At 51.9% G+C, this 12,881-nt stretch overlaps 1 protein-coding gene across 1 annotated transcript; it reads right to left on the bottom strand.

The window, feature by feature from the left end:
- Positions 1-232: 232 nt before the first annotated feature.
- Positions 233-1,317, bottom strand: LOC113940354 (olfactory receptor 14J1-like). Its single transcript, XM_027631485.1, has one exon. It carries the CDS (start codon positions 1,227-1,229, stop codon positions 270-272), a length of 960 nt encoding a protein of 319 aa, XP_027487286.1. The 5' UTR covers positions 1,230-1,317; the 3' UTR covers positions 233-269.
- Between the last annotated feature and the right edge of the window lie 11,564 nt (positions 1,318-12,881).

The following is a 12,881-nucleotide window of genomic DNA, read 5'->3' on the forward strand; positions in this document are numbered from 1 at the left end:
CATTCTGATTCTTTGTAAAGTCATGGAATCAAGTGGCACCGTGACACTGCAGGGCCTCATGGTACCAAAGGAATTTTGTTTAAACACTCAGAGATCACAATTCATCATTTATAAATCTCTGGGTCAAATTCAATGGCTAGATACTGAATTAGAAGGCAGATGCATAATAATATTTAATTGTACAGAAAATTATTGCAAGAACAATCCAATGACCACCACAAAAAACCTGAGCAGGAAGGCTGGGCCTTTAAGGAGTCCTATTCTGAATGCTACACACCAGAAAACAGGCACTTTATTGCTCCTGAAAAGCATCCAGTCATCATTTTTCTCATGGCATCCTTGAGCTCCTGGTTCCTCAGGCTGTAGATGAAGGGGTTCAGTGCTGGAGGCACCACCGAGTACAGAACTGATAGTGCCAGATCCAGGGATGTGGAGGATATGGAGGGGGGCTTGAGGTTGGAAAATGTGCCAGTGCTGATAACAATAGAGACCACAGCCAGGTGAGGGAGGCACGTGGAAAAGGCTTTGTGCCGTCCCTGCTCAGAGGGGATCCTCAGCACAACCCTGAAGATCTGCACATAGGAGAAAACAATGAAAATAAAACAGCCAAGTCCTAAAGAGATAGTAAATGAGAGAAGCTCAATTTCCCTGAGGTAGCCTGAGTGTGAGCAGGAGAGCTTGAGGATGTGTGGGATTTCACAGAAGAACTGGCCCAGGGCATTTCCCTGGCACAGGGGCAGGGAAAATGTATTGGCTGTGTGCAGCAGAGCACTGAGAAACCCAGCGGTCCAGGCAGCTGTTGCCATGTGTGCACAAGCTCTGCTGCCCAGGAGGGTCCCGTAGTGCAGGGGTTTGCAGATGGCAACATAGCGGTCGTAGCACATGACAGTGAGAAGGAAATATTCTGTTGAAATGAAGAACAGAAAGAAAAAGGCCTGTGCAGCACATCCCTGGTAGGAGATGGTTGTGGTGTCCCAGAGGGAACTGTGCATGGCTTTTGGGACAGTGGTGCAGATGCAGCCCAGGTCTGTGAGGGAGAGGTTGAGCAGGAAGAAGCCCATGGGGGTGTGCAGGTGGTGGTCGCAGGCTACGGCGCTGAGGATGAGGCCGTTGGCCAGGAGGGCAGCCAGGGAGATGGCCAGGAAGAGCCAGAAGTGCAGGAGCTGCAGCTCCCGCCTGTCTGCAAATGCCAGGAGGAGGAACTGGGGGAGGGAGCTGCTGTTGGACATTTGCTGTTCCTTAGGACAGGTCTGTTCAGAAAAGGAAAGCACAGAGAACAATTAAGACAGCCCCCTCTCAGCAAAGCCAGTGCAGTTTTCAGGGAAATCCCCTCCAAGTGAAAGGCATTTTTTTTCTCTGGTTTGTGTTTTCTGAGGGTGCTGTGAGGAGCAGCAGCTCTGGTCATGTGCTGCCAAGGACTCAGCTTACAGTACCCACCCTTAAGGGAAGGCTCAACACTGCCCAGGATCCTGTGCTCATTTCTGAGACTGCCTGAAAGATTCATCTCTGAGAGTAAAAGAGTTGGAATTTCAGTGCAGCCTCCTGACCTGAGAGAACACTGTCTCTGCTACAAAGCCTAAGCAGGAAACACACCTCAGGTCTAATTCCTTTCCTGTAGCCCCTGTCTTTTGTGAGCTTTGCAAAAACTTCTCCATTCAATATCATGTAGTGGTCTGTGAGCAGGTCTGACCCTGCAAGAGTGAGACATGGAAAAGATCCTCCCTCAGCTGCCAGGTTTGCTCCTTGCCCACAGCCCTTCTGCCCCAGCCCTGGCAGCAGCTCCCCAGGCCGGCTGAGAGCTGCCCCTGGCAGGCAGCAGAGTCCCTGCCCAGCACAGCACCCTGGGCTGCAGGACCCTGCTCTGCCCCACAGCCCTGGGCACCCCTGGCTGCACTCCGGGCTTCACAGCTCTTCCAAAGTGCCCCAAAACAGCCCCCTGTTCACCCATCCCATCAGCTGGGGCTGGGCCAGCTTTAGGAGATGCCTCCAGGAGCTGCCCCTGCACTGCCCTGCAGCCACAGACTCACCATGTGCAGCCCTGCCAAGATTCCTCCTGCAGGGAGCTCTCAGCCCTCCTGCCAGTGCTGAGCCCCTCGAAGCTGTGTCTGTGCCCTGCTGGTGTCCCTGAGCTGCCCTGGCAGTGCCCTCAGCCCTGCTGGGCTGTGCAGAGGAGCTGCTCACCAGCAGAGCTGTCTCTTTGAAGCTCTTCTTGCTTGCCAGGAGCTCCCTGTGTGCCAGGAGCCCAGCCCAGCTCAGCAGCACAGCAAAAGCCCCAGGCATTTAATGACCCTCAGGGGGTTTGATGTTGTTTACATGAGACTCAGTCCCTGAGAGGAAGTTCAAACAACTTTTCAAGAAGTCAAAATGAGATTGAAACTCTAAAGTTTCTTGTAGTGCTAATGAGTCTCACTGAGGGACACAACTGAGAAAGGGTCCCTGGGTTCCACATAGAGCAGAAAACTGCAGACAGTGATGACAAGGATAGACAAGCAAGGGACCCCTGACCCCCAGCCCCTGAAAAGGCAGATCCTCATTCCTCAGGGCACTGGGATGTGGGATGTGCAATGCCAAGGGCAGGACCATGGGGTGGCACCTACCAGGCTGCTGAGCAAGGATAAGGAGGCCATGAGGCCCCAGGGCTGCAAGGGGCACTCCCCTCCTCCTGGCATCAGGGGCACAGACAGCAGCCATGGCCAAAGGCCTGCAGAAGGTGGCTGTGTCAGAGCCTTTCAGCTTCTCCCCATCCCTGTCTCTTCTCCAGTCCAGGCTGTCCTACGGTGTCCATACCCTGCCCCTTTCCCTGCAGGCTGTCGTCATCCCCCCAGCTACCCCACCTGGCTGGCACCTTCCTGCACTGACATCTCTGCGTCCTCCCTGGCTTTCCTGCACACACAAAGCCTTGGGATCATCCAGACTCCTCCTGGGTGATGTGTTGCAGCACAGCATTATCCATGGAGTGAAATTCCTTTTTCCTCATGTCCACTCAGGACCTCCCCAGCTGCACTTGGCATTAATTCTTTCCTTCTCATGCTCTTTTCTGCTCTGACAAAAGGATCCACCATCTCTAAATCCTCCCTTCAAGCCCTCTGAGGGGTGTCCTGTACCGTCCTCAGTCTCCACACCATTGAGGCCACAGCTCCTTAGCCCCTCTCTAGTGCTCATGTGCTTGAGACGTTTAAAGCCCATCTTGGGAGATCTCTGGGCACTCACAGATGTTTTTGCAGATGAAAATGTCATGCTCATAGTCTAAGGAAATCACAGGGATACCTTTTATCAAGGCTTATAGTCACATAACACAGTGGGTTTGAACTGAAACAGTTTTATATATGATAATAGGAGGAAAGATTTAACAATAAGGGCAGCAAGAATTGGAACAGGTTTCCAGAGAAGTGGATGTCCCATCCCTGCATTTGTCCAAGGTCAGGGACTATGAGTAACCTCAATGAGTAAAAGATGTCACTGTCCTTGTCCAGGGACTTCGACCAGATGTCCTTTCAGCTCTATTCCAAGACAAATCATTCTGGGATTCTTTTGAGTTTAAAGTCCCAAACTCCTCCTCCAAAGAATTTCCACCTTGAGGACATGAATTGCCATGTTTTTGGAGAAACAAATAGTCAGGTCTTGTGTTCTCTGGGGGACCAGACTCTGCCCAGACTGGTGGGGGTGTGTGTTGGAAGCACAAAAGAGTGAAGCAAATGCAAAGCTAAACACCCAATGTAGCCTGACTTTGTCCCTAAGTGGGGGATGAGAATTGGACCCAACATGTGCAGGGACAGATGGAGGTGTTTGTCCCCCTGGCCCTGCCCACAAGGGACACCTTTCAGGAAGGGTTGTGGCCTTGGCTGTGCTGAGTGTTGAGCCGGGCAATGCAGCTTGGGATTGCAGTGGCACTGTCAGGGCTCTGCAGAGCTCCTGGCAGTTCATGCATTTGTCCCCAGCAATGCCAGAGAACTGCAGGGGTTGCAGTCAATCCCTTGTGCTCTTTGGGACCCCAACTGGCTCTGCTGAATAGGAGCAGGCCTGGAGTTCCCAGACTGTTCCTGCATCCAGGGTCGGGCCTGCAGTGACGTTTCTTCAGCATTAAATTGGTGCAGTGGCAGGATGGCCATGGATCCATTCCTGCAGAAACACAATGGGGCTCCATCCCAGGCAGGGATAGAATGGGCCCACAAATCTTGGAAGGATAAGAACCAGGGAGTTTTGGTCCTGTGGAATCCCATGGAACCAAAGGAACCCTGGGACATGGATAAATCTCATGGAATAAAGGGGACATTGTGACCCTGCAGCACCTCATGGAACCAAAGGGAGTCTGGGACGTGGCAGGGCCTGATGGAAACAAAGGAACCTCCTGGGAACACTCCTTGACACTGCCAAAACTCAGGGAGACAAGGGAACCCCAGGACACTGTGGAATCTCCTGGAATCCAGGGGCCATTGGAATACACTGGGACCTCCTGGAACCAAAGGGAACACGGGACACTGTGGAACCTCATGGAACAAAAAGGACCTTGGGACTTTGTGGAACGTCAGGGAATCAAGGGGCCAGTGTAACATCCCAGAACCTTTTGGAACCAAAAGGAACCAATGAGACACTGCGGAATCTCATGGAATCAAGGGTCCATTGTGACATTGTAGAACTTCATAGAATCAAGGGGTCATTCTGATTCTGCAAGGCCTTCTGGAGTCAAAGGGACCATTGTGACACTGGGGAATCTCGTGGAATCAAGGGTCCACTGTGACACTGGGGAAAATGATGGAATCAGTGGGCTATTGTCAAACTGCAGGGCCTTATGGAGCCAAAGAACACTGGGAAACAGTGCAATCTCATGGCATCAAGGAGCCATTGTCCCACTGCGGAGCCTCAAGGAATAAGGAATCCAATCCTTGCCTCAGATTTTTTAACAAATTAAATTAAAGGAATTACGGAAGTGTGATTGAACCACTTTTGTCCCACAGGTTTTAATGATTGGCCAAATGAGAATATTTATATAAAATGAATCATTTATTCTTACAAATGATCAGATGAAAGACCTTAATCAGAATTATTTACTACACAATACAAAGGCTAAAACTACAAGTAGTACAGTATAGGATAGGATAGTGCACTATATTGAAGCAATTATTGAAACAATTCTATTAAAGCTAACCAAAAGAAATAATTATTGAGTAGAGATCTGATGTAACTCACCCAGACCAACGGTCATGGGGAGATTTCTTTTGCTCAGCCTTGAGGAGTGTCCTTGGAGGGCGTTTCCAGCCAAGGCAGGAATCTCCACACATCTACCCCAAGAAGGGCTGTGTTAGAAGAACCTGCCTGGATGAAAGGGGACTGGACTTCTCTAGTAGGAAGGGATTGACTGCTCCTCCCAAATGTACAGGCCAGTTACCAGCTTCTCTGTCCCATCCAACTTCCAAAAGCAGGATGTGTGTTTGGAGTTGGGTGGACCAGGTTGGTTTGAGCATCATTCAACACCAAAACCATTCCCATGGTGCCACCGGTAACTCTCAGATCTCCCAGACAGCTTGCATGAGAGCTGACACTGTTGACATTGTCTGATGGGATTTTAGGCCTTATCAGGGTAGGCCCTCCTGCCACCTGGGTCGAGAGGTTGGCTGTGAAAGTCCATCCTGGAGATGCACAGGGAGCCAAGAGCTGGGCTGCTGAGTGACATCCAACAATGGACAGGGGGATGGGACTGAGCAGATGAAAGTGTCTCAGGTAGAGCACCTGGCACTTGGCCTTGTTGAACCTCCCCCAAGTGGCCTGGGCCCATGGATCCAGCCTGTCCAGATGCCTCTGCAGAGCCTTCCTGCCCTCCAGCACATCAACACTCCCCCCCAGCTTGGTGTCCCCTGGGAACTGCCTGAGCCTGCACTCCATCCCCTTGTGCAGATCATTGAGAAAGAGATTGAAGTGCCCTGAGCCCAGTGCTGAGCCCTGGGAACACCACTGGATGGAACTCCATTGCCCACCACTCCTTGGGCCTGGCCATCCACACAGATGTTTCCCCAGTGAACAGATGCTGCAGAATGTGTTGGATAAAGTTCCTGTAACCTCAGAATATTGGGATGAGTGCAGATTTAGCTCTGCACAGCACAGCAATTCATTCACTTTCTCTCTTTCCCTCCTACTGTGGATCGAGGGAACTTGTGACTTCAGTGTGTGACTCACTGTGTGCAAAGGGCAAATATGGACAGAATCCAGGGCAGGGAGTGTTTGGGGGATCTTGGGATCTGTGCTTGACACAGAAGGTGTTTGCCATTGGTCTAAGACTATCTACTGCAGAACGTGGACTTCAGTGGAGGCAATGTAGACTTAATATACAGCAGGGGAAGGACTTTTGGTTTTTATTGAGCTGTGCCTTCCTCTGGCTTTGTTTGCTGGCAATAAATGAACATCCCTCTGTGTCTCGGGTAGCTCTTTCTCCAAGCCAAGCAGGTGGGAGTTGGTGCCAAGGAGATGAAACCTGCAGGTCCAACCTTGAGTGGAGGAAGTTGAGATTTGCCCAAGGCTGCTTTGAGTGCCAGGGTTTTGATGAGGGAATGATGGGGTGGGGATAAGGATAAAATCTGATGGATTGTCAGACATAAAGGGTCTTGATTTTTGTATCTATTCACAGATTGAATTAGGAGGTGCTTGGGATCAATATCAACTGAGGATTGCCGATATCAATGCAAAAACAGAAAAAAATAAACAGACCACAAAAAAGGAAATATTTTCTCATTGCTTCTTTAATACAATACATTCACTTTAAATGCACTTCTGAGATCTGTCTAATTAACCACAAAAGAATTGAAGACTTACAAGTAAATTATTCCCAAGGGCTTGTCTTGTTAAGATGCCAACACTGAAAAGAGAGTGTGGAGGAATGAGCAGACAAGGACACCATCCCTGGGGCTGGGGAAGCAGGAACTCAGAGTCACTGGTTACGGGTGGCAAATGGACTGTGGGATGTTTCTGTGAGAGCCCCTAAAGGCTGTGCTGGTTTCAGGGGGAGTACAGTTAAATTTCTTCCCCACGGCCAGTACAGGGCTAGATTTTGGCTTTGTGCTGAACACAGGGTTGATAATCACAGAATCACAGAATATGCTGAGTTGGAAGGGATCCACAAGGATCATCCAGTCCAACCCTTAGCCCTGCACAGGACCATCCCCAAGAGTCATACCATGAGCCTGAGAGGATCATCCAAACATTTCTTGAGCTCTGTCAGCCTTGGTGCTGTGCCTGCTGCCCTGGGGAGCCTGTTCAGTGCCCAACCACCCTCTGGGGGAAGAGCCTTTTTCTAATATCCAACCTAATCCTGCCCTGACACAACTCTAGGCCATTCCCTCAGTCCTTTCCCTGGTCCCCACAGAGTAGAGCTCAGGGCCTGCCCCTCCTCTGCCCCTCCTCAGGAAGTTGGACCTGCACTGAGGTCTCCCCTCAGTCTCCTCTTCTCCAGCTGAACACACCAAGTGCCCTCACTTTCCTCACACGCCTTGCCCCCAAGGCCCTTTCCCCATCTTCCTTGCCCTCCTTTGGACACTCTCTAGTGGCTCAATCTCTCCCTTCCATTGTGTCTCCCCAGACTGCCCCAATGGTGCAGGTGAGGCCGCCCCAGGGCAGAGCAGAGCGGGACAATCCCCTCCCTGGCCCGGCCGGCCATGCTGGGCCTGATGCCCCCAGGACAGGCTTGGCCCTCCTGGCTGCCAGGGCACTGCTGACTCAGGGCCAACTGGCCACCCACCAGCACCCCCAGGGCCCTTTCCTGTCACTGCTTTGCAGCCTCTCCTTCCCAGTCTGTCCGTCCATCCGGGGTTGCCCCATCCCAGGGCAGAATCCGGCCGTTTAAGTTCTCAGGGCTCCTAAAGAGCCGGGAGGTCACGGGATGTCAAAGAGCCCCACGGAGCTAAAGGGACCCTTGTGACACTGTGGAACCTCCTGGAATGAAGGGGTCATTGTGACATGTGGGGCTTCATGGAATCAGAGGAACTCTGTGAAGTATCATGGAATCAAGGGGTACCTTTTTGAAACTGTGGAACCTCCTGGAATCAAGGGGCCATTGTGACACTGAAGGGCCTTCTGGAGCCAAAGAGACCATTGTGACACTGTGGAACCTTATGGAATGAAGGGGTCATTGTGATACTGTGGTACCTTCATGGAATCAAGGGGCCTTTGTGACATATGGGGCCTCATGGAATCAGAGGAACCCTGTGGAATATCATGGAATCAAGAGGCACCTGTGACACTGCAGGGTCTCATGCTCCAGAAGGAACCCTGGGACACTGTAGGATCTCATGGAACCAAGGTGCCATTGGGACATAGCATGACTGCATGGAATCAGGGCTCCATAGTAAATGTCCAGGGCCTCATGGAAAAAATGAATCCTGGGACACTGTGGAACTTCATGGAAACAAGGGGCCATTGTGACACTGCAGAACCTCATGGAACAGTGGGAACAATGAGACACTGCAGAACCTTGTGGAAAAAAGGGGCCTTTGTGACACTGTGCAACCACATGGAATCAAGCAGCCCTTGGGACACTGCAGGGCCTCATGGAACAAAAATGCCCTTGGAGACTGTGGAACCTCACGGTTTCAAGGGTCCACTGTGACATTTCAGGGCTACATGGAACTGAAAGAAGCCTGGAACACCGCAGAACCTCATGGAGTCAAGGGGCCCTTATCACAGTGCAGAGCCTCATGGAGCCAAAGGGACCCTGGGACACTGCGGAACCTCACAGAATCCAGGGGCCATTGTGAAACTCCGGGGACTCATGGAATCAAGAGTCCAGCGTGCCATGCAGTGCCTTATGGAACCAAAGGAGCCTGAGACCTTTTTTAAGGATCCTATGGAATCAAGGGGTCATCGTTACACTGTAGAGCCTTCTGGAGCAAAAGGGACCCTGGCAAACTGCAGAATCTCATGGAATCAAGGGACCACTGTGCCACTGAGGAGCCTCATGGAATCAAGGGCCATCGCGACATGTGGGGCCTCATGGAACAAAAGGAATCCTGGGGAACTGCACAAACACATGGAATCAAGTGGCCACTGTGACACGTGGAGCCTCATGGAATCAGGGGAGCCCTGGGACACTGCAGAACCTCACAGAATCAAGAGGCCATTGTGACACTGCAGGGCCTCTTTCAACCAAAGGAGCCTTGCGCTGGGCTGTCACAGGCCAGGGCAGGGGCAGCTGGAGAGCCCCTGGCCCAGCCATGAGTCACAGCATACATTCCCGTTGCTACGGTCAGTTACCATGGCAACCATCATACTTCCCACTGGTACAGTCAGTTGCTATGGCAACCAGCATACATTCCCATTGCTATGGTCAGTAACCATGGCAATCATCATACATTCTTATTGCTATGGTCGGTTACCATGGCAACCATCATACAGTTCCATTGCTATGGTCAGTTACCATGGCAACCATCATATATCCCACTGCTATAGTCCGTTACCATGGCAACCATCATACTTCCTACTAGTACAGTCGGTTACCATGGCAACCACCATACTTCCCACTGCTATGGTCAGTTACCATGGCAACAGCATACATTCCCATTGCCATGGGCGGTTACCGTGGCCACCATCATACATTCCCATCACTACGATCGGTCACCATGGCAACTATCATACTTCCCACTGCTACAGTCAATTGCCATGACAACCAGCATACATTCTATTTGTCATAGTGAGTTACCATGGCACCCATCATACATCCCCATTGCTACATTTGGTTATCATGGCAACCATCACACACTCCCCTTGCTACAGTCAGTTACCATGGAAACCAGCATACATTCCGGTTGCTACTGTGAGTTTCCATGGCAACCATCACACATTCCCATTGCTACGGTGGGTTACCATGGCAACCATCATACATTCCCATTGCTACGATCAGTTACCATGGCAACTATCATACAGTCAAGTTGCTATGGTTGCTTACCATGGCAACTATCATACTTCCCACTGCTATGGTCAGTTACCATGGCAACCACCATACATTCTCATTGCTACAGTGAGTTACCATGGCAACCATCACGCATTCCCATTACTAAGGTCAGTTACCATGGCAACCATCATACAGTTGCATTGCTATGGTCGGTTACCATGGCAACCATCATTTATTCACAGTGCTAAAGTCAGTTACCATGGCAACCAGCATACATTCCGATTGCTACGGTCATTTACCATGGCAACCATCATACATTCCTGTTGCTACGGTCAGTTACCATGGTAACCATCATACTACCTACTGGTACAGTTGGTTGCTATGGGAATCATCATGCATTTCCGTTTCTGTGGTCCGTTACCATGGCAACCATCATACTGTTGCATTGCTATTATGAGTTACCATGGCAACAATCACACATTCCTGTTGCCAAAGTCAGTTACCATGGCAAGCATCATGCAGTTGTGTTGCTACGGTCAGATACCATGGCAACCATCACACATTCCTATTATAGGGACGGTTACCATGGCAACCATCACACATTCCTATTATAGGGACGGTTACCATGGTAACCATCACACATTCCCATTGCTATGGCCGGTTCCAATGGAAACCATCATACAGTCCCATTGCCATGGTCAGTTACCATGGCAAATACCATATATTCCCATCGCTAAGGTCAGTTACTATGGTAACCTCTTGGCTCCTCTTGGACACAAGCAGATGCAGATGAGTCTCCCTCTTGTCCACCAACCTTTAGAGCAGCTGTGCTCTAAAGGCCTGTGTGCCAAGGGGTGTCTTGACCAACACCCTGCGCAAACCTCTGGGACTCTTTGCATCCTGTCGTGCTGCCTTTCCAGTGAACTCCAGGGTTATCAAAGCCAACTTGAACGGGCTCTTTGTCTCACTCCACAATGTCACCCAAACCAGTTTCTCTTCTCACCCTCACCCACAAAAGTTCACCCAATTTCTTCATCCCCTAGAGCAGCTCCGCAGCTCCAAGAAGCTCCTTCCCACTGAGGACACCTCTCTCCTGCACTTTCTCTCCTGTGTCTCCTTGGCCTTCTCTCCCAACCCATCACAGCCCTGCAACCTGGGAACTGTCTCAGCAGGCTTGGGCTGTTATTGCCTCCAGGTGGAAGGAAGAGAGACTTGGGGCTGCAGCTCCTCCTGCCTGTGCCCCACACACAGGGCATTGGGGCCTGTCTGGCTGCAGCCCCTCAGTGGGGGCACCGGGGTAAGAACAGACTTGCAGTGGGGAAAGCTGCTCTGAAAGCCCCCAGAGCTGGGCTGTGCAGAGGCTTTGCTGACAATGGCCTTGGGGGTGGACGTGCTGGGACTCAGGCCCAGAGGGAAAATCCCAGGCCTGATCCCTGAGGAGATCAGCACATGCTGCTGAAATGCTGGGGGAGAGCAGAGCCAGCAGAGGGAGGAAACAAGTGTGGACAGCCTGGGCTGATGTGCTTTGGACTCGTGCCTGGCCTGGCCTTGGCTGGGCAGAGAAGGGACAGCCTTTGTGTCCCTGCAGGGCTGGGATTAACTCCCTGCCCCAAAGGCACCCAATGGGTCTGAGGAGCCCTGGGTGGTGCCTGTCCCACAACTGCTGGGAATGGGGACGGGGTCCCTGCACAGGCCCTGTGCTGTCCAGGGCAGCTGCTGCACTTGTGCTGCAGAGCCCTGGCACCTCCCCTGGCACTACAGGCCCCTCTTTGGCTGTTCAATCCAGGCTCAGCTGAATTAGGTTCAGCAGTGAAGGGATGTCCAGGAGACAACTGCCATTGTACTCTGAGGACATGTAGAAAATACCCTGATAAAGAACAGGAGACAGACCTCTCTCCCTGTGCCACCTGACTCCATTTGGTCATCTGAACACCTCTAGGGGCTGCCCTGGACACAAGGAACAGTGACAAGTTCCCCTGTCCTACATGTGGGCCACTTCTGCCACTGAAGTTGCCCAAAGCAATGTCCCAGCAGCCTCCAAGGAAATCCCACAGCTGCTGCCCTGTCCCTAGGAACTGCTCCATTGGAGCCTGCAGTTCCCAGCAGAAATCTCGGTCACCTCTGGCCCCTCAGAAGGAACCAGGGGTTTGTGTCCCAGCAGGTCACTCCTGGCTTTGGTCTTCCTTCATTGCCATGGGAGCTGGGACAAGGAGTCACCTGCAGGGGCCTGTTTTGGGCCCACTGAAGTGGGGCAGGAGGAATCCTAGCCCATGGGGGTTGTGGAGGGAGCTGAGTGTCCTTGTGGCCCCAGGTCTGCAGAGCCACAAGGAGACACCTCTGTTGACTCAGCTGAGTTCCTTCCCTCAGTGCAGGTGAAGGAGATCCCTCCTGGGCACTGTCTGGGTTTCTTGCAAAATGATGGGACATGAAAAAGAACTTTCTTGAACTTACTCTGTGTCTGTTTGGAGAAATGACCCTGCTGAAAGAAGTGTCTGTGCCCAGCTGAGAGAAGGAACATCATTATTTCCTTCAGCTGTGTGCCAGCAGGTTCCCCTGAAGCCCCAGGGACAGCTGGAGGGAGCCCAGAGGGGCAGAGCAAGGGCTGCCTGGGGCTGTTGCTGTGCTGCTGAGCTGGGCTGGGCTCCTGGCACACAGGGAGCTCCTGGCAAGCAAGAAGAGCTTCAAAGAGACAGCTCTGCTGCTGAGCAGCTCCTCTGCACAGCCCAGCAGGGCTGAGGGCACTGCCTGCAGCACCCAGGGCAAAGGAGAGAAGGCAGAGATGAGAGGCAGCCTGGGCTGGGAGGTGACTGAGCTCTCACTTCACGAGAAACCTTCTCAGGATTTGAAGGAAGAACTCTCTGGCTGTAGGAAAGTTCAACTTGCCTTCCTGGAGGTATCTCCTAAAGCTGCCACATCCCACAGCTTCTAGGATCTTTCAGCAGGACTCTCCCAGTTGCTGCAGTGCAGGGGAAGTGGCCACATGGCAGAGCAGGGCAGGAGCTGCAGG

This window comes from Corapipo altera, unplaced genomic scaffold (assembly GCF_003945725.1).
Source record: "Corapipo altera isolate COAL_440 unplaced genomic scaffold, ASM394572v1 59390, whole genome shotgun sequence".
In the NCBI taxonomy this organism is placed as follows: domain Eukaryota; kingdom Metazoa; phylum Chordata; class Aves; order Passeriformes; family Pipridae; genus Corapipo; species Corapipo altera.

Coding starts and splice junctions, on each gene's coding strand:
- LOC113940354 (XM_027631485.1), bottom strand. CDS start 1,229: ATGTCCAACAGCAGCTCCCTCCCCCAGTTCCTCCTCCTGGCATTTGCA.